General features: G+C 42.4%; 2 protein-coding genes across 29 annotated transcripts in view; both read right to left on the bottom strand.

Moving 5' to 3' along the window:
• ACTB (actin beta) overlaps nucleotides 1-21,078 on the bottom strand; it is a 468,316-nt gene that overhangs the window by 197,542 nt on the left and 249,696 nt on the right. The gene's annotated exons all lie outside the window — the stretch shown is intronic.
• The window catches only part of LOC126950451 (E3 ubiquitin-protein ligase RNF216), a 162,407-nt gene that overhangs the window by 96,176 nt on the left and 45,153 nt on the right, over nucleotides 1-21,078 (bottom strand). For all 4 annotated transcript variants that reach the window (XM_050783948.1, XM_050783951.1, XM_050783949.1 and 1 more), the window contains 6 exons: nucleotides 17,168-17,270; nucleotides 15,868-16,032; nucleotides 11,126-11,240; nucleotides 7,471-7,610; nucleotides 3,270-3,320; nucleotides 1,124-1,261 (listed from right to left, as the gene is read on the bottom strand). In XM_050783948.1, the coding sequence (XP_050639905.1) occupies nucleotides 1,124-1,261; nucleotides 3,270-3,320; nucleotides 7,471-7,610; nucleotides 11,126-11,240; nucleotides 15,868-16,032; nucleotides 17,168-17,270 (712 nt within the window). The remainder of the gene's footprint in view (nucleotides 1-1,123; nucleotides 1,262-3,269; nucleotides 3,321-7,470; nucleotides 7,611-11,125; nucleotides 11,241-15,867; nucleotides 16,033-17,167; nucleotides 17,271-21,078) is intronic.

The following is a 21,078-nucleotide window of genomic DNA, read 5'->3' as shown; positions in this document are numbered from 1 at the left end:
AAGCCCCACTACTCACACTGCTTTCCAACAGCTCTTTAACATGAACAAAAAGTGTCAGACATGAGGAATGCATCCCACATGAAAGACAGACACCAAAGAAAACAAATGGAAAAAGACAACATATTAAAAACAGCCAAAATTTATGAGGCATTTACCATGTGTCAAAGAGTAAGTTTATTAAATTCATGACCTCATTTAGCTTTCAAAACAATACTATGATTATTTCCATTTTACAGAGGAAGAAACTGAGGTTTAAGGCATTTAATGTGCTCAAGATCACAGAGCTTGTATGGCTGACGGGGGGCATGGCCCAATGCATTCTGCTTGACTCCAAATGTCATGCTCTTTGAAAAAACAGAAACTTTATTTATTTATTTATTTTTCTGAGACAGAGTCTCGCCATCACCAAGGCTGGAGTGCAGTGGTGTGATCTTGGCTCACTCAGCCTCATGAGTAGCTGGATTACAGGCACCCACCACCACACCTGGCTAATTTTTGTATTTTTAGCAGAGATGGGTTTTCACCATGTTGGCCAGGCTGTTCTCAAACTCCTGACCTCAGGTAATCCACCTGTCTTGGCCTCCCAAAGTGCTAGGATTACAGGCATGAGCCACTGTGCCCAGGCAAAAAGTCATCTTCTTAATCACTGTGTTAACTTTATATTGCTGCTGGAACAAAATACCACAAACTTAGCGGTGTAAAACAATGTAAAATTCCTATACTGTGTTTGTTATGGTGATGTCCAGAGAAACTGACTTTGGAGAGAGAAACATGATCTTGTGCAAAGTAAGTTATGTTATTTTAACATATATTTAATCCAATAGGCTGCAAGGTTCTCTCTTTCGGAGGTAAGCTTCCCTCTGATTATGAATAAGAAGATGAGTGAAGCCGGTGCTCCTCTGCAGCTAGGCATGGGGGCGTGGAAGAATTCTACTGCTCCCTGAAAAGAAATCTGCTGTGCTTAGAGAACCCACATAATCACACACAACAGGTAATGCCCATAAGCACATCAGCAAAATTCCACCTCACCCTGAAAGAGGCACTTACACTTATCTATCAACATGGTCTCCTTAGACTCCAGGAATGTGTCCTATATACATGGGACATATTACACAGTTCTTACCTTTCCAGATCCAAAGACTGCCTCTTGGGCATATCTGATGAGACACTCTTTGCAGAACAAGTGAGCATCTGCACACTGCGTCAGCTCCTCGAATGGAAATTCCCCATAGCAGCAGCGACACTCAATCAGTTGGCCGTCCTGCAGGCAGTCAAGAAACACACATGAAATGTCCTGCACTTAAGCAGAGGGAGAGCCTTGTCTCCCATCCTCATCTCTCTCCCACCCCCCAAACAAATTCTGAGGTAAAAAGCAACCCATTTTAGAGGCCATAAAACAATGATATGTTGTTTCGTGCTATATAAATTCAGCTCAAGATACTAGCACAATAGTAATCCATACCTAAAACAGCGACGTTTTCATGGGTTTTGTCTGGTATTCTTTAGAGTAATTCTTTGTATAAAGTTATCATATTCAATCCCATGGTGCAAAGGGACTAGAACATCTGCACTCAGATGCTAATGTGATTATAAAAAGCAAGGATAAGGAACACAAGAGATATTAACCAAAATGCTTTCAAAAGTTGAATTTTGTTCTTGTCATAAGGACTGGTCGTATCCAAGTCTGAGCTTTATTTTAAGGGACTACTGAAGCTAATTAAAGCAGCAATCTCAAATAATGTACCAAGCTATTGACTCCTTTTATTAACCACAGCGACTGATCCAATCAGCAACTGATCCAATCACCAACTCATTCTTTTTTTTTTTTTTTGAGACAGAGTCTCACTCTATCGCCCAGGTTGGAGGCGCAATCTCGGCTCACTGCAACCTCCACCTCCCAGGTTCAAGCGATTCTCTTGCTTCAGCCTCCTGAGTAGCGGGGAATTACAAGCGCCCACCACTACGCCCAGCTAATTTTTTGTATTTTTAGTAGAGACGGGGTTTCACCATGTTGGCCAGGCTGGTCTCGAACCCCTGACCTTGTGATTTGCTCACCCTGGCCTCCCAAAGTGCTGGGATTACAGGTGTGAGCCACCGCATCCAGTGCCACTCTTTTATTTATTTTTAATTTTTATTAGAAATGGGGTGTTGCTATGTTGAGCAGGTTGGTCTCAAACTCCTGGGCTCAAGCAATCCTCCCATCTCAGCCTCTCAAAGTGCTGAGATTACAGGCATGAGCCATGATGCCCGGCCACCAGCCCATTCTTTTTTTCTTTTTTTTTTTGAGACGGAGTCTGGCTCTGTCGCCCAGGCTGGAGTGCAGTGGCCTGATCTCAGCTCACTGCAAGCTCCGCCTCCCGGGTTCACGCCATTCTCCTGCCTCAGCCTCCCGAGTAGCTGGGACCACAGGCGCCCGCCAGCTCGCCCGGCTAGTTTTTTGTATTTTTTAGTAGAGACGGGGTTTCACTGTGTTAGCCAGGATGGTCTCGATCTCCTGACCTTGTGATCCACCCGTCTCGGCCTCCCAAAGTGCTGGGATTACAGGCTTGAGCCACCGCGCCCGGCCACCAGCCCATTCTTAATACCACATTAGAAAAGGTCACTAGCCAGGTGTAGTGGTTCACACCTGTTCCCAGCACTTTGGGAGGCTGAGATGGATGGATCATCTAAGGTTAGGAGTTTGAGACAGCCTGGCCAATATGGTGAAACCCCGTCTCTACTAAAAATACAAAAATTAGCTGGACATGGTGGCACATGCCTGTAGTTCCAGGTACTCGGGAGGCTGAGACAGGAGAATCGCTTGAACGCAGGAGGCAGAGGTTGCAGTGCGCTTCAGCCTTGGTGGCAGAGCAAGATTCCGTTTGGAAAAAAAAAAAAAAAATTAAATAAATAAAGAAAAGCTCACTGTATGAGGGCAGCAGACACCATACAGAAACCCATCTTGCCCTGAGGTTAGACATATCTCTTTCTTTTAACTTTAAAGTGATATCTAAGTTGTAAACTTTCCTTTATGAGTCTATCTAATGACCGTCAGGTAATGATTTTTAATGGGAACATCTATTATCTCCCCTTCAATTCTGATTCAGTGTGGTGTAAGAGTGACTATACTAGATCATGTATCTGACTATAACTTGGCTGAACTGCAAACTCAGCAAATCAACAGGAGGTTATCCAAAAACAAATTTGCCATCAAAAATGCTGACAAAACATGGTAAGAGAAAACAGCCCATGAAAATGCCCAGAATAAACAAGGTGAGATTTCAAACTACCTTTTGATACTGTTCTTCATTCATCTGCAGGGCAAGCAAAAAGTCTTCATGCTGAAGAACAAAAAAAGGACACACTCAGACACAAATTCAGTAAAAATGACACTAACCATTTAGTATTCATTTCCATAAACATAACTCCAGTATTGTGATCTCTTCAATTACACAGGTTAGCAGTTCAAAAAGTTACCTGTGAATAAATTGTAAGTGGATCAGAGAGCTAGAAAATACAGGACAATTTTTCTTAAGCATGACTCAAAATGTAGAATAAATAAGGGAAAAGGCTGACACACAAAACACTTTGAATAGCAAAGAATAGCATCAACAAAAACAAACTGAACAAATGAAAACTAAGTTTGGCTGGGCGGGATGGCTCATGCCTGTAATAGCAGCACTTTGGGAGGCTGAGGCGGGCAGATCACCTGAGATCAGGAGTTCGAGACCAGCCTGACCAACATGGAGAAACCCTGTCTCTACCAAAAATACAAAATTAGGTGGGTGTGGCGGCGTGCAAATGTAATCCCAGCTATTTGGGAGGCTGAGGCAGGAAGATCACTTGAACTCGGGAAGCAGAGGTTGCAGTGACATGAGATCGCGCCATTGCACCCTAGTCTGGGCAACAAGAGTGAAACTCCGTCTCAAAAAACAAACAAAAACTGTTTGACAACAGACTTCGTTGGCGAGGCTGTGTGGTAGTAGGCACCCTTACACATTACTGGTGAAAATGCAAAGCAGGACAACCACACTGGCGGGACACTGGCACAGAGTCATCAATGCCACTTCCAAGAGTCTAGCCCAAAGATGCACCTGGGCAGAAACAGGGAATGATGTATGCATAAACTTATCATGGCACTATTTATAATCACGAAAACCTGGAAACCCTAAACGTCCATCAACAGGGGAATGACTGAATAAACTGTGGTATTACATAAAATGGTATACCAGCCAGTTTAAAAAAGGAAAGAGAAAAACCCCTATGAATTGCCACAGAGTGATTGCCAGGATGCATGGTTAAACAAAAAATGCAGTCACAGAAGAGTTCTTCACCATTTGGGATTACATTAAATTATTTGTGAGACAGCATCTCACTCTGTCGCCCAGGCTGGAGTACAGTGGTGTGATCCTGGCTCACTGCAGCCTCAACCTCCCAGGCTCAAGAGATCCTCCCGCCTCAGCTTCCTGAGTAGCTGGGACTACAGGTGTGAGCTACTACGCCTGGAAAACTCTGCTACTATCTGGATAAGAAAGACGGGTAAATAAAAATAGTATACATATTTGTTTTTCCATAAATAAGGAAAAATAAACCAAAGACTAACAATAATGGTTATATATAAACGAAGTAGGGGCCAGGTGCAGTGGCTCACGCCTATAATCCCAGCACTTTGAGAGGCCAAGGTGGATGGATCGCTTAAGGACAGTAGTTTTAGACCAGTCTGGTCAACACGGTGAAACCCTGTCTCTACTAAAAATACAAGAATTAGCCAGGCATGGTGCTCGCGCCTATAATCCCAGCTACTCAGGAGGCTGAGGCAGGAGAATCCCTTGAACCCGGGAGTCAGAGGTTGCAGTGAGCCGAGATCCTGACACTGCACTCCAGCCTGGGTGACAGAGCAAGACTCTGTCTCAAAAAACAAACAAACAAAGGAAAGTGGGAGAAAGGGACAGGACAAAAGCTAGATTTTTCTGAATATTCCTTGTTTTATAGTTTTGACTTCAGAACTAAATTTTTTTACAAAATTAGCTAAAAAAAAAAAAACCAATTCTCTAAAAGTTCAAAATAAACAGAAAGAAATAAACTTTTTTTTTTTTTTTTTTCTGAAATAGAGTCTTGCTTTGTTGCCCAGGCTGGAGTGCAGTGGCACGATTTTGGCTCACTGCAACCAATCCCGACCTCCCAGGTTCAAGCAATTCTCGTGCCTCAGCCACCCAAGTAGCTGGGATTACAGGCAGCTACTTGGAGGGATTACATGCCCAGCTATTTTTTGTATTTTTAGTAGAGACAGAGTTTTGCCATGTTGGCCAGGCTGGTCTTGAACTCCTGGCCTCAAATGATCGCCTGCCTTGGCCTCCTAAAGTGCTGGGATTACATGCATAAGCCACCGTGCCTATAAACTTGTTTATCAACTTAATGGCATAAGCACCAAGACATATTTCAAGCGACTTTAAGATATTTTAATTTTATATTCTCAGATATAATCTGACAAGAATAATGTTATTAATGTCATTAAGAACCAAGACTTTTAGCATCAGAGAAAAGAAAATAAAGTTGGCAAGGCATGGTGGTGTATGCCTGTAACCCCAACAATTTGGTTGGCTAAGTTGGGAGGAAGGCTTGAGGCCAGAAGTTCAAGACCAGCCTGGACAACATGGGGAAACCCAGGCTCTACAAACAGAAAAAAAGTTAGCCAGGTGTGGTGGTGTACACCTGCAGTCCCAGATACTCAGGAGGCTGAGGTGGAAGGACTGCTCAAGCCCGGGAGGTTAAGGCAGTAAGCCATGAACGTGCCACTGCACTCCAGCTTCGGTAACATATGGAGCTCCTCTGTCAAAAAAGAAAAGAAAAAAAAGCGAAGAAGGCACTTTGGAGAAATTGTTGAGTCCAGGTGAGAGAAAGCAGAAGTTGGAACGGGGTCATCTTGCTGTGCCCAGAAGCAGAGACACTGTCAGAGACTACAGGAGTCGGGTAAGAGAGACTAACTTGAAGGGGCAGCCACTAGTCAGAGACGGGACAATGTGAGTATCACCAAGAATAAATGACAATGAAAGGTATTCATCAATTTGCTAATACTTTAAATACTTATCTGATAAGATTGGTGATATTAATGAATGTCATTCTGTAACAGATGGATTAAGATAATAAATTCTAATTTCTGCTTAAAATCTAGAATTTTGGTCAAAAATAATCACTTCATTCATTTTTGAAAAAATGCCTGCCAAATACCTAATTTTGAACAATCACAGTTTTTCTGTCACTTTTTTCCAAGTAAAAAGTGGCCAATGCAGCTGCTTTGCGTCTCAATTGCACAAGCACTTTCCTCATACCTGGATATAAGACAAGCTTCATATCCTGGGATGTGGCGGAAACACTTTATGAAGACTTCATTTTATTACACAGAATATTGAAAAGATGTTTTCAAGGGTCAAAATTTGGTAAAATAATTTTTACTGCTTTATCAAAGACATTTTTAGGTGAAACTGGTGTGTCTTAAAAATGTAAGCGCATGGTGGTGAAGAAAACAAAGATTATGAGGATGGCTCTATGCCACTGGTCTGATTCATGCCAAGGCACCACTGCTTTGCTTCTGCTGGTACAAATTCAATATGGTGAAAAAGCAAATACAGCTGACCTTGATCAACAGAGGTGTGAACTATGGGGACCCACCTATGTGCTCATTTTCTTCTGCTTCTGCCCCCTGAGACAGCAAAACCAGCACACCCCTCCTCCTCAGCCTACTCAACGTGAAGACCATGAAGATAAAGACCTTCTCATGCTGACCCACACTACCATTTAATGAATACTAAATATATTTTCCTTATCATTTTCTTAATAACATTTCTTTTCTCTAGCTTACCTTATTGTAAGAATACAGCATGTAATACACAAAACATACCAAACGTGTTCATCGACTGTTACGGGTAAGGCTTCCTGTCAACAGCAGGCTGTTCACAGTGAAGTTTTGGGGCAAACATTATATGCAGACTTTCAACTGCACAGGGGGAAGCACTCCTAACTCTCATGTTGTTCAAGGGTCACTGTAATGTCTTAGTATAGTTATAAGAGGTTTGACCTTGTAGACCCCCAAGAGAGTCTTGGGAAACCCAGGGATCTCTGGGTCACACTTTGAGAGCCACTGGTTTAGAAGATACTTATTAAACAATCAATATATACATTCCAGCTGACTTGCACATTTGATACTGTATTAAGAAAAATTAAAGAACGAAATGGAACTGAGGCTGGTGGAGGAGGTAAAATAGATACACAGAGCTCCAATTAAAATTTTCTAACATAAATCTGATTTATGAAACCACAAACATAAGTATTATGACAAAACCCAGGTTTTTTCTTTTTAAAAACTTTGCATATATCCAAATTCACCACTCTGAAGAAAAGGGAAATCTTAAAAGACAGTTTTGTACTAACTAAACCCTAACAGCAAACCAGAATCCCAGAAACACACCCCAAGACCAGAGCACATCTTCCTACCTCTGCCATCTCTTTGATTTTCTGCTCATAGAACTCCTGCTCTTGTTGCACAGCTGGAAGGAGAGCACGCCGGTCATAGGACCTACAATGTCGTCGCTTATTTTCAAGAAAGAACATCCTCTTTTCTATTTTTATGTCACCTAGAAGATATATGACAATGCAAAAGCATGCAGACAACTGTGTATTAGGAATCTGGGCCAGCCATGTCCATTCTTCCCGGCCTCATCCTCCCTCATCTCTCTGGCGGTTCGTTTCATGACTTCTCTATCACACTCTACCATTTGGGAAGACTGGGTTTCTTACCATGTGCCAACCTACCATCCATTTTTTGACCTTTCTGGTTCTTTCCCTCTCTTTATGCTCCAATTGGAAGGCATCTCCTATTCTGTCACTAGTGTACTATGTGATTATACCACAATTTATTATCTATTTCACTACTGAGGACATTTGGGTTTACTGTTTTGGGTTAATCTGAATAGTGCTGCTTATAGCCATGTGTTGGTGAATGTATGTCCGCAATTTAGCTGGGAATTGCTAGATCATGGGATAGGCTTACTTCCAGCTTTAGAAAATAATGCCAGTGTTCCAAAGTGGTTGTACCAGTTTACACCCTTCCTCTATCAGCAACGCATGTGAGTTCCAGTCTCTCCATGTCCTTACCAACACCTATCCTCAGTTTTTAATTTTAGCCATTCTGGTGGGTGCAAATGTGCTATATGTTTTTCAACCATTTTTATTTTGAAAGCATTCAAATATACAAGGGGCTGAAGGAATAGTACCTATATTCACCACAATGTATTATGAGAATAAAAGACAGCAGAATGACAAATATCAGACATGTAATTGATCTGTTTAGGTTTTGTATTTCTTTTGTTGATTTGGCAATTTACGATATTCTTTTTGGAGACAGAGTCTCGCTCTGCTGCTCAGGCTGGAGCACAGTGGCACATTCACAGATAACTACAGCCTCAACTCCTGGGCTCTGGCGACCCTTCCACCTCAGCCTCCTGAGGAGCTGGGACTATACAGGCAGATGCCACTAAGCCCAGCTAATTTTTTTGTATTTGCCATGTTGTCCAGGCGGGTCTTGAAGTCCTGGGCTCAAAAAATCCACCAGCCTTGGCCTCCCAAAGTGCTGGGATAACAGGTGTGAGGCACAATGCCTGACCAATTTATGTTTTTCTACAAAACTTTATCTCATCCAGATTTTCAATGTACTCTTGTCTGTTCTTGGTAATCTCTTGATTTTAACATTTACTATCTGCTTCCTAATACATTTTATTTTGATTCTCCTTTTCTCTTGCACCTTTTCATGTTTTTTAAAATTCAAACCTTTTCTTCAGTAAACCAGTTTTTGGGGTCAAGCGCAGTGGCTCACGCCTGTAATCCCAGCACTTTGGTAGGCCAAGGAGGGCACATCATCTGAGGTGAGGAGTTCAAGACCAACCTGTACAACATGGTGAAATCCCGTCTCCACTAAAAATACAAAAATTAGCCAGGCGTGATGGCACACACACCTGTGACTAATCCCAGATACTTGAGAGGCTGAGGCAGGAGAATCGCTTGAGCTTGGGAAGCAGACTCCGTCTCAAAATTAAAAACAAAACAAACAACAAAAAAAGTTTTTGGTATTATGAGAATGGAAAAGCACATGTTTAGAGAGTAAGCTTTGAAGCCAGATTCCCAGCTCGGCTACTCGCTAGCTGTGTAACATGTGCCAAGTTACTTAACCTTTCTGTGCTTCAGTTTTTTTCTATAAAATGATAATAATGGCACATACATCTCATAAGGCTATTTGAAACATAAATGAATTAATCCATTAAAGCACTTAGAAAAGTGACTGGTACATATTAAGTTCTCGATAAATGTTAATTACTATAATTATCAATGCTAGAAATTAAAAAATGTTTTCAACCTCTATTTTTCTTTCATCTTTACTCAGTTCTTTTTGTACTCATGTTAAAGTAATAAGATTTATTTTCAGTCCTTTATTTTTAAAAATAAATGCAATTAAGTCTACAAACTTTCTTCTAATGTATTTTCCTGTATGACCATAAAAAGGACAGAGGAGGGAGACCCTGTCTCACTCTTTGAGTCAAGCAATTATAGCCCAAAGAGCAGTGCTTAGATGGAAAACAAACTGAAAAGGAGAAAAATGGGATGCCTGGAACAGATGAGAGATTTTTAGCCTGTGTCCTTATAAAAAGCTGTTAAAAAAGGCTAAGTGTGAATCATAAATGTTAAACTATTAACATAAATCAAGTGTATTTTTTATCTCATGCTTCCAGGGTCCTTAAAGATTACCTGATAAGTAAAATTTAAGAATCACATCTAAATTAAAGCGCTATACTAGAACAAGGGACTGAATCAAATAAAATGAAGTTAACAGGGAAAACTGTGAGATGCAGCGAAACTGAGAGAGGTATATGACCTGACAGCAATGTGGGTGAAAAGACCAAGGTTGAATGTGAGCAGACCTCATGTGGAGTATGATGTCCAGTCTTCTACACCCCAACTTTCAAAGAGACCCTGACAAGCTAGAGAAGGGCACGTAGGGACAGGGAGAAGGGCGGTCAGGCTGACAAAGGGGCAACAGCCAGAATCTGTCTCTCCACAGGCAAGAACTACAACCATGGCAAGACATTTCAAGAAGTACACGCTGACTTAATACAAAGGAAGAACTGTCTAAAAGACGGAGCTGACCAACAAGGGAGTCAACCATCTTGCAAAGCAGCACTTTCTCCACCACTGAAGTCAGAAACAAACGCTGTATGGCTATGTACAAGGATGCCTGCTCTGAACTGTGGGTAAATTTGGCTGAATGAAAAACCACCTACACAGTGCCCCTAGTTCTACATTCTGCCACAGGTCAGGAGAATGCCATGTCAGCAGAGCACTGCTCCACAGATTGGCTTGGGAACCTCAGGAGTCATAACCTAAGCAATTTGCTTTTAGATCCTGAAAATTTCATAGCAAATACAAATACTTTCCAGCTTTATAGTTACCTGAGTTCCCACTTAGTCATACCTGAAATCAAGTGTGGTAATTAAGTGCACACATAACAGAAAGGGATGATCTCTAGAAAAGTTGTAGTAACTCCTTTACTGGGTAGAAGCAACTCAGATAAAATCTGAGTTGGTATAAAACTCAAGTTTACATTTCTGGGGATGAGACCTGAAGTAACCTCTTTGAAAGGGTTTTCAGCAGTTATTTCATCAATAAGAATGACAGAATTTTGGAGAAACATGTGGCTACTGGCCATTCTCTCAGTGGCATAAGTGACCCTCCGCAGTAAAGCCTCATTCACAAGTCTGGGCAGTTTTTACCTAACAACACAGCCAATTCTCATCAAACCTTCAAGACCAGTTTTTTCCCAAGCTTAAAAGCATACTCAAATACTTTCTCACACATGAATTTTCTACCACACAAAATTTTCCTGCCATGGTTTATCGTAAGTAGGAAGGAAGAGGCCAACAAGTGCAGCCACTTTCTAAAAATGTCAATGTGCTGAAAAAATAGTTCCTGTCAGTCACTCCTCGGACTGGCATGGCCAGATGCTCGGCAGACACCTGTAGCACAGCTTCCTTCACTGACTGTGAAGAAGAAAAGGTACTGTGTTGCAGCTACACACTGCCAGCAACACAGTTTGCATTACCTTGTTCAAACTTGAAATCGATGTAAGAATACTGGTTCATTTCTTTTCTCTTCTTCCTTTTTCCACTGGTTTCTGGTGATAGCTCCTGCCATTTTTTAATGGCATCAGAAAAGGCCTAAAAATTGAGAAAGCGAGAGGTTACTTCTGTAAATGGAAAATAAGAATACACGAGACAGGCAATCCCTAAATGTCATTTTAACACGGTTTCAGCTTTCTTCCCAGCATGGCTAACAATAGGTAGTGGCGGCCGGGTGCAGTGGCTCATGCCTGTAATCCCAACACTTTGGGAGGTCAAGGCAGGCGGATCCCTTGAGGTCAGGAGTTCGAGACCAGCCTGGCCAACATCGTGAAACTCTGTCTGTACTAAAAATACAAAAATTAGCCGGGCATGGTGGTGCACACCTGTAATCCCAGCTACTCAGGGGAGGCTGTGGTAGAAGAATCACTTGAACCTGGGAGGTGGAGGTTGCAGTGAGCCGAGACTGCACTGCTGCACTCCAGCCTGGGCGAAAGAGTGAGACTACGTCTCAAAAAAAAAAAAAAAAAAAAAAAAAAAAAAAAAAGAATTAGTCAGTGGTAAATAGGCATTTCTTTATTTTCATTTTCTTTGACTTTCATAAACTGGTACAGTGGTGGAAGCAAAACACTTACTGACAGATTAAAGAGTAAAGAAAAACTGCTGGCTGGGTGCTGTGGCTCACACCTGTAATCCTAGCATGGCGGGAGGCTGAGCGGGGCAGATCGCTTGAGCTTAGGAGTTCAAGGCTAGCCTGGGCAACATGGGGACACCCCATCTCTACTAAAAATACAAAAAGACAGCTGGGAGTGGTGGTCCACAGCTGTGGTCCCAGGTACTCAGAGGCTAAGGTAGGACAATCACTTGAGCCTGAGAGGCAGGGTTGCAGTGAACCATGATTGCACCACTGCACTCTATCCTGGGTAACACAAGAGACCCAGTCTCAAATAAAAAAAAACTGTCCAAGCTGTCTTTGAATAAGTACAGGTTAAATCACATGACAATGGGCTGGTGAGTTCCATTCTGTAGGCAAATCTTCCATGTTGTTTCCCTGGTCAATGCTCCTCTTTATTCTCCCCTAACCTGCTTCCCCCATGCTCTTCTCTGCCTGCACCTATACGCACCCCACCCTTCGAAAGCATGCTGGAGTTCAAAATCCTTCCACTGGTGAGGATCCCTTTTCTTTCCTACCTTTAGCTTCTCCTTCTTAGATTTTCCTTATCAGGATTTAAATGTGTTGAAGCCAGGGCGGGCGCGGTGGCTCATTCCTATAATCCCATCACTTTGGGAGGCCAAGGTAGGTGAATCACCTGAGGTCAGGAGTTTGAGACCAGCCTGGACAACATGGCAAAACCCTGTCTCTACTAAAAATACAAAAAATTAGCTGGACGTGATGGCATGTGCCTGTAATCCCAGCTAACTGGGAGGCTGAGGCAGGAAAATCGATGAACCTGGTAAGCAGAGGTTGCAGTGAGCTGAGATTGCGCCATTGCACTCCAGCCTAGGCGACAGAGTGTAACTCTGTCTTAAAAAAAAAAAAAAAAAAAAAAAGGTGCTCAAGTCTGCCATCCTAAAAAAAAGGAGGGAGAAGGGGTACCTGATTTGAACAGGAAGGAGGAGTGTGTGAGGTAAGGCCATCCTGCCTGGAAGAGAAGAAGGAAGAGTGGGAGCCTTTCAGGAAGACTGGGTGGGACTCTTGAGTGTGGCAGGGGGTAGGTGGCCTTAGGGCTCATGTCCTGTGGCTACGTTGTTAGGGTGCAGGGCAGGCTGGGGTCCAAGCCTGGGCGGCATGAGAAGGGGGGTGGCTATGATGGCAGTGTTTGTCTGAAACTCCTGCTGAAACTTAATCCCCAGTGTGGCAGTGTTGAGAAGGTGATCTCATCTCTCTTTCAATGCCAGCCCCTCTTTTGTCCTCTCCTCTTTGTAGAGAAATTTATCAGAGGAGCTGTTTATCTGCTGTTTCACCACCTCACCCTTATGACCACAAGCTTTCCAGCTGTCTCTAATCTGGCATCTACCCTGCCTTTGCACTTACTAATCTATGCTTATTACTGAGTGGCCAAGTCTACAAGTCTACCATCTGCATTTTAGTCCTCATCTTGCACAAACTCTTAGCAGTATTTAATAACAGGCTGGCCATGGTGGCATCCCAGTGCTTTAGGAGGTTGAGGTGGGAGGACAGCCTGAGGCCAGGAGTTCAAGACCAACCTGCACAATCTAGCAAGACCCCATTTCTACAAAAAATGAAAAGATCATCCAGGTGTGGTGGTGCACACCTGTAGTCCTAGCTACATGGGAAGCTGAGGCAGGAGGATGGCTTGAGCCCAGAAGGTCAAGGTTGCAATAAGCCATGATTGTGCCACTGTACTCCAGCCTGGGTAACAGAGACCCTGTCTCTAAATAACAGTAACAACGGCCGGGCACGGTGGCTCAAGCCTGTAATCCCAGCACTTTGGGAGGCCGAGACGGGCGGATCACGAGTTCAGGAGATCGAGACCATCCTGGCTAACACGGTGAAACCCCGTCTCTACTAAAATACAAAAAAAAATTAGCCGGGCGAGGTGGCGGGCGCCTGTACTCCCAGCTACTCGGGAGGCTGAGGCAGGAGAATGGTGTGAACCCGGGAGGCGGGGCTTGCAGTGAGCTGAGATCCGGCCATTGCACTCCAGCCTGGGCAACAGAGCTAGACTCCGTCTCAAAAAAATAAATAAATAAATAAATAAATAAATAACAATAACAATGATGATGATGATAATACAGACTGCTCCAGTCTTTCAACTTCCTCCTTCCTGTCTGCCTGCCTCCTCCGCTTGCTCTTCACATGTCAGCAATCCTCTCTTCTCACCTGGTATCTCTGGGTACCTCATCCGGGCTGGTGAGATTTTCCATATGCTGATGACTCTCAAAGTCTTATCACCATAAAACCCAAGGAGATACAAAAAAAAAAAAAAAATTCCTATCTACAGTCTGTATTTTCCAAACTTTTTAGTCCACTGAACCTCCCAATGAATTATTTTTACTTAGATGTCTCACAGGCCCTTCTCAGCACACTGGCAACCAATGTTTCCCAGATTGAATTCATGATTATTTCCCTCCAAAGCAGATGTTTATACTAGTTCTCACCCCAACAAATGATACCGACATCTTCCACAACCCCTTTCACCAAACTCCTACCTGGGTCTGTGATTAAATGTTCCTTGCTCAGGGAGGCCCTTCTGGAGACCCTTGGTCTACCTTAGGTTGCCTCCTGTTTTACCCTTTCAAAGCCCCTCTATTTTTCTTTCAGTCTTTTTTTTGGCCAGGCGCAGTGGCTCATGTTGGTAATCTCAGCACTTTGGGAGGCTGAGGCAGGCGGATCATCTGAGGTCAGGAGTTGCTGACCAGCCTGGCCAACATGGTGAAACCCCATCTTTACTAAAAATACTAGCCAGGCGTGGTGGTGAGCATCTGCAGTCCCAGCTGCTCAGGAAGCTGGGGCAGGAGAATCGCTTGAACTGGGGAGGCAGAGGCTGCAGTGAGCCAAGATCGCACCACTCCACTCCACCCTGGGCGACAGAGCGAGACTCCATCTCAAAAAAAAAAAAAAAAAAGAGGTGGAAGGCGGTTGGCCTAGACCTCAGCATGAGCCACAGTCCTTGGCTTGGTTCTTCCCTTCCTCCAGGTAAGGCCAATGAGTATTTTAACCACTACAATAACTCCATGTTTGTCCTTTGGACAAAAGAAACATCATAGTGTTCGCTGAGCATCACAAGAATTTCAGTTGAATAGAATTTAATGGCAGTAAGGGAGAATGAGGAGTAAGCCAAGGTCTCTGCTGGCGCATGCACTTCTGTTCTGGCCACAGCTACAAAGTGGGCACCGTGTGCTGTCCTTCATGGAAGATGTCTGTGTTACCACCACGAACCAGCACGCTTCTCACCCTTAACAAAGGCCTTTAAGTGCTATCTATTTTAGGATCCTGGGGGGAGAACGGTGGGAGCTGTCAGTAGCTGTCCATTCTCCTCTGAGAGGGCAATGCTGTGTTCCTGGACTCTTTACAGACTTTACATCCTATCAATGATAGGATAACTGAGCCATCTGGGGGATGGATGGTCATGTGACCTGTCCCAAGTCAGAAAGCAAATCAGGAAGGAGCAGGATTAGAACACATCTTTCATACTCCTGCATTCCACACTAGAATGTATTACCTTCCAGGATTTTATGGTCAAACCAGGACTTCTCTGCTTCTCATCTATCTATTATTTCTTTTCTTTTTTTTTTTTTTGAGACGGAGTCTCGCTCTGTCGCCCAGGCTGGAGTGCAGCGGCCGGATCTCAGCTCACTGCAAGCTCTGCCTCCCGGGTTTACGCCATTCTTCTGGCTCAGCCTCCCGAGTAGCTGGGACTACAGGCGCCCGCCACCTCGCCCGGCTAGTTTTTTTGTATTTTTTAGTACAGACAGGGTTTCACCGTGTTAGCCAGGATGGTCTCTATCTCCTGACCTCGTGATCCACCTGTCTCGGCCTCCCACAGTGCTGGGATTACAGGCTTGAGCCACCGCGCCCGGCCTCTATTATTTCTTTTCATTTAACCCTTCATGATCAGCAAATACCTATCTATTTATCTTCAGCCTAATTCCTTAGCAATCATAAACCATCCCAATTTCCACAAGCTGGACTGTTCATTCTGTTATCATGGGAAGATGTAGCCAAGAGGTGTGACCCCAAGAGGAAGACCAAGTAGAGCACCTTTCGGGTGATTGCATAGTGTCCTTTGAGCTCATGCAGCGCCCACTTGATGTCCTGACTACTGAGCATTTTGAAGTCTGCCATGAGGAGGTCAGCAGCTTGGATGAAGCAGCGCTGGTCAAGAGGAGTCAATTTAGAATAGTCAAAAAAGTCTATTTTAGGCAACTGAAACGAGAGAGAAGCATAAAATCAGAGGCCAGGCAGTACATTTCCCATGTAAGGGAAATCATTTTAAGAATTACATGTGTAGAAAAGAATAATGTTTGTTCTAATTACTCTATAAGGAAGTTACCAGCCCTATAAGAGAGATGAGAAAATGGTGGCTCAGAGAGGTTAAACGAACCTGTCTGGAGTCGACAGACTAGTTTTACTAGTTATAATTAGTAAAGAAGTATAGTTGGGGATTTAAACCAATCTTTCAGCCATTCTTTCCACAACATATTTACACACAACTATTTTTTTTTCTATTATAGAATACGTAAGAGAGACAGTCAAAGAATCTATGGGGAGTTGGAAGATCAAGTAACAGATCTTAATAAAGTTAGTTCTCAACCATACTTTACCATGTAACACACTAAATGCCAGTTTGGATCACAAATAATGACAATGATTAAAGTTTTTAAAAACCAAGCTGTTTACATCTTGATATGAGACCTGGTTAAACAGATGTATAGTATACACTGTATACAAATCTCACATCAAAAGAAAAAAGATATTCAACTCTAGGTAATGATCTGCATGCTGATGTATTTACAGGGAAGTGTACTGATGTTTTTGCAGTTTACTTTGAAATGCATTATAATGAAATGAAACATAACAAAGATGTGCTGATGGACAGACAGAGGACATATATATGATAAAGAGGATACAGTAAACTGTTAACTTTTTAGTAGCACCAGTGGTAGGGATATAGGTGATCGACGTAAAATATTTCAACTTTTCTGTAGGTTTGAAAATTTTCATAATAAAATGTTAAGAGTCCTGGCCAATTCTGGTTTTGTTTTAGGAATTTGCTTTGTAGGATTAAAGATATGGAGGATTCATTTAATTCTTTGTGGGAAAAGGAAGATAAGAAGACAAGAATTACAAGGAAAGATAGAAGTTAAAGACAGAATTCAAAGTGGCTCAGAATGGGAGATCGCACTGAAGTGTAGACATATTCTGAAATCCTATGTCCCTCTGCTAGTCTTTAAAAACTTGTCCCAACAAAGCACTTTCTTCCCATACAGATAACAACAACAACAACAACAAAGCAGAGCATTTCCAGGTAGCGACTGCAAAGCAAGAACACCACACTTGCCTTTGTCTCATCCTGGCTGGCCAGCAGACTGCTACTGGGATTTATGATGATTCTATCTTCTCTCTTTGGATAATCTGGGTTTTCCAGAAGAAAATTACAAAGTCTGCAAAAACAAATGATGTTACTTTCATACTGCTTCCAAACCCCACACCTGCCCATTGCCTCAAATGCAATGTTTGAAGAATATAGTCCTTAGTCACACATTACAACTGGCCTAACAAGAAATTAAAATGTCCAGCCCAGAAAAACTAAACAGAAAAATAAACAAACAAGTGCATTGAATTCCTATCTTTGTGGAAGATAAAAAATTTAAAAAGCAACGAACATACTGATTAAGGCAAACTCCTCTGAAGTTTAGGTATCAGTTGTGTGTTAATGTAATGAAGTCACTGAAACTATTATTGGTTAAACTACGAAATTGGACAATTTGTAAGAAAAGTAGCTACTCTTTTGTCAAGAAAACTATGAACAAGAAAGAAGTGGAAAACTGTGTATTCACATTTACAATAAAAAATGGTCTGCTAAGAGATGTAATAAATAAATGAAATATAAAAGATCTTCTGTTAATTCATTAATACTTTTCATATCCCTCTGGTAACATGAATCTCTAAGGTAATATAAAGCTCTATGAGACACTGAGTTATACTCGGTTTATTTAGCTAGCTGTTAAGCTAGACTGATGAATAGATCATGTTTTCCTATGAACAGACACTCTTCACACCAAACCCATTAGCTTTGTGTATTATCATCATGAAATACTTCCAAAGTAAGGATATATAGAGTGAGATAACACACATTGATGTATCACCACCCAGACCCAACAAATATTAACTATTCAGGCTCTTCACAGCCAAATCAGACAACCACCTTGGAATGACTGCACAGTACTGAAGATAGAGTGAGTGGGGTACAGCTCTAGCCACATTCAGTAGCAAGGAAGTTCCTTTGCTCAGAGGTTAATGGGGACTTCCCCTTTTCTCTGTTCTTTCTCTTGCTCCAGTAGATTCCTAGGATGAACCCCTAGGTGCTATACCTGCAGTTCTCACACACCTCCTTTCTACTGATTCTCTTTTGCCAGATGTCAATAGTAAGGCCTATAATAGTAGGACAGGAGGTCTGGCAGAAAGAAGGCAGAGAAAAAGTGCCCAGCTCTGCCTCTTTTTCTCACCCAGGTGCCAGTGTTTGGGGACTGGTTTGGACACGTTCGTTTATTCTGCAACCCCCGCCGGGGACCCATGTCAAAGCGCTCTCGCTCATCCTGACATCTCAATGCATTTCCCTTTGCCATTACTTCTGGGAGTCCCATATACTTTTTGTCTCTAAGCTCCCCGCTTCCCTACCACCACAGCCTGCCCAGTCTATGGAACACAATGCCAGAGGCCCAAAGAGAGGAAAAAAAGCAGGAAACTCCTATTACAGAGGGAGACAAGAATTCAGAGTACATTTTCCTTTAAAACCATTGTCATCAGTGGTAATTCTCTGTCCTAGAATTCACTGGTGTGCACTGAGGTTATGCAAACCTTTGAAGGCTGACCTGAGAATTAGCCACCAGCAAAAATCCTGTCTGTAGGGAAAGGCCTGAGTTACAGACAACTCATTACATGTGCATATTTGACGCGGCGACAAATTAGACATGAACTACCTTTAAAATGGTCTGTTTTCACGTTTTCTCAAGTACATGATACATAAGTACACCTCTACATGAAATACAGGTGGAACAGTAGATATGATTTCTTAAAAAAAAAAAAAACATGTTTGAGAGGTTCATCTCTCCCCATTTTATATTTTCAACAATATTAAGAACTTAAAATACTGAAATGCTACAGATATGAAGTTCCACACGGTAGATATCAGAAGCTCTCACTATAAACTGTCAAAATTCATTTCTAGTTTAATCCTTTCATTATGCTTACCAACAGAGCTCTTCTGGAGGTTAAGGGACATTTAGAGGCCCAGAAAATGAAGGATAAAGTTTTTCTTCTACAGAAACAAGTGGTATTCTCTAATATCTGCACCCTGGGGCAAAAGCAGAGGGGAAGCCTGTTGGACTTCAATCTGCCTACCTCTTCATATGATGTCATGCTTGAGGTGATCTGACATGCTAGCGGATCTAGAGAAGGCACTCCTGCAAAGTAAGCCAGGCTAGTACTCCGACCTTTCAACCCTTAGATAGTTGTTGCTGTCTTCATCCAACTGAAGTTGACCCCACGTGAGTGAAAGGTCTAAGTTAACCAGCCAGAGTAGATTACCTGCCATGTGGTTCTCTAATGAATAGGCCCTTCCTGCTTAAAATGCCCAGATGGTTCCATCTGAAGGTCATTGAAAGATGCACATAAAGCAACTGAGACTGAGCTACAACAAAATCCCAGCCTGCTCAACTCAGCTTTGGGCCTTATTTCCAGTTTCCATTAACATTTTAGTTTAGTTGTGGAATTAACATTGTCCTAGGAGCCCAGAGACTAACGGAAAGGAAAGCAGTGTCAGGGAAACAAGATTGGCTTGAAAAGATGCAATACAATGACGGTACATTCCCTTGCTTTTCGGATATCACGAGAATTTTTTTTTTTTTTTTTGAGAAGGAGTCTTGTTCTGTTGCCCAGGCTGGAGTGCAGTGGCACGATCTCGGCTCACTGCAAGCTCCACCTCCCAGGTTTACGCCATTCTCCTGCCTCAGACTCCCGAGTAGCTGGGACTACAGGCGCCCGCCACCTCGCCCGGCTAGTTTTTTGTATTTTTTAGTAGAGACGGGGTTTCACCGTGTTAGCCAGGATGGTCTTGATCTCCTGACCTCGTGATCTGCCCGTCTCAGCCTCCCAAAGTGCTGGGATTACAGGCTTGAGCCACCGCACCCGGCCTCATAAGAATTTTTATGTGTTTAAGGATCAATGTTTGTTTCTGAGTGACACAAAAAGCACAGAGGGTCAGCAAGTCCCTAAAAATAAGTACACGTGTGAGACTCAGGAAGTAGAACAGAACTGTAACAGAAGGTGTCAATTTGATTACAGTTTAGTGATTTTTATAGACAATCTTGAAGATATACTTAAACATGATGTTCATTAGCAGAAGGAGAGAAAAACATTGAAGTATTCTTCAATTTCTATGAGGTTAAATTATTAAAAAATACTATAACAGGCCAGGCGTGGTGGCTCACGCCTGTAATCCCAGCACTTTGGGAGGCCGAGGTGGGCGGATCACAAAGTCAGGAGATCGAGACCACAGTGAAACCCCGTCTCTACTAAAAATACAAAAAATTAGCCGGGTGCGGTGGCGGGCGCCTATAGTCCCAGCTACTCAGGAGGCTGAGGCAGGAGAATGGCGTGAACCTGGGAGGCGGAGCTTGCAGTGAGCCGAGATCGCGCCACTGCACTCCAGCCAGGGGGACAGAGCGAGACTCCGTCTCAAAAAAAAAAACAAAAAACAAAAAACAAAACTAAAACATGTTATCTGGTATTCAAATCATTGTTCTTTAAATGAGCTAAATTTATACTTTTCTGTACCATTTACATTTTCTGTAATGAACAAACCAGTATTACATTTCATAACCAGGAAAACATTAACCAAAACAAGAAAAAAAGGAATTCAAAGAGCAGAGAGAAGTAAACAATTCACATGCAAAGGAAATACAATTAGTAAACAAATATATGAAAAAAACAGCCAATTATCAAAGAAATGTCACTTATGCTACTTTATGCCTACCCTAGTTAACTACAAAAAATAACATAACTCAGTCTTATTGAAGAGTTGTCAAAGCAATTCACACATACAAGTTGCTTTTTAGGTGAGTGGAAGTCTACGAGAAAAGTTTTCATTGTAAAAATGTAGTCATTGCTGCTCAATTTTCCTGTAAACCTAGAACTGCTCTAAAAAATAAAGCTTAGTAATTTTAAAAATGTAGTTATTATTATGCCACT

The sequence above is a fragment of the Macaca thibetana genome, chromosome 3 (genome assembly GCF_024542745.1).
Source record: "Macaca thibetana thibetana isolate TM-01 chromosome 3, ASM2454274v1, whole genome shotgun sequence".
Taxonomy (NCBI): Eukaryota; Metazoa; Chordata; class Mammalia; order Primates; family Cercopithecidae; genus Macaca; species Macaca thibetana.
The sequence above is the reverse complement of the archived record's forward strand: the minus strand, read 5'-3'. Positions and strand labels throughout refer to the sequence as shown.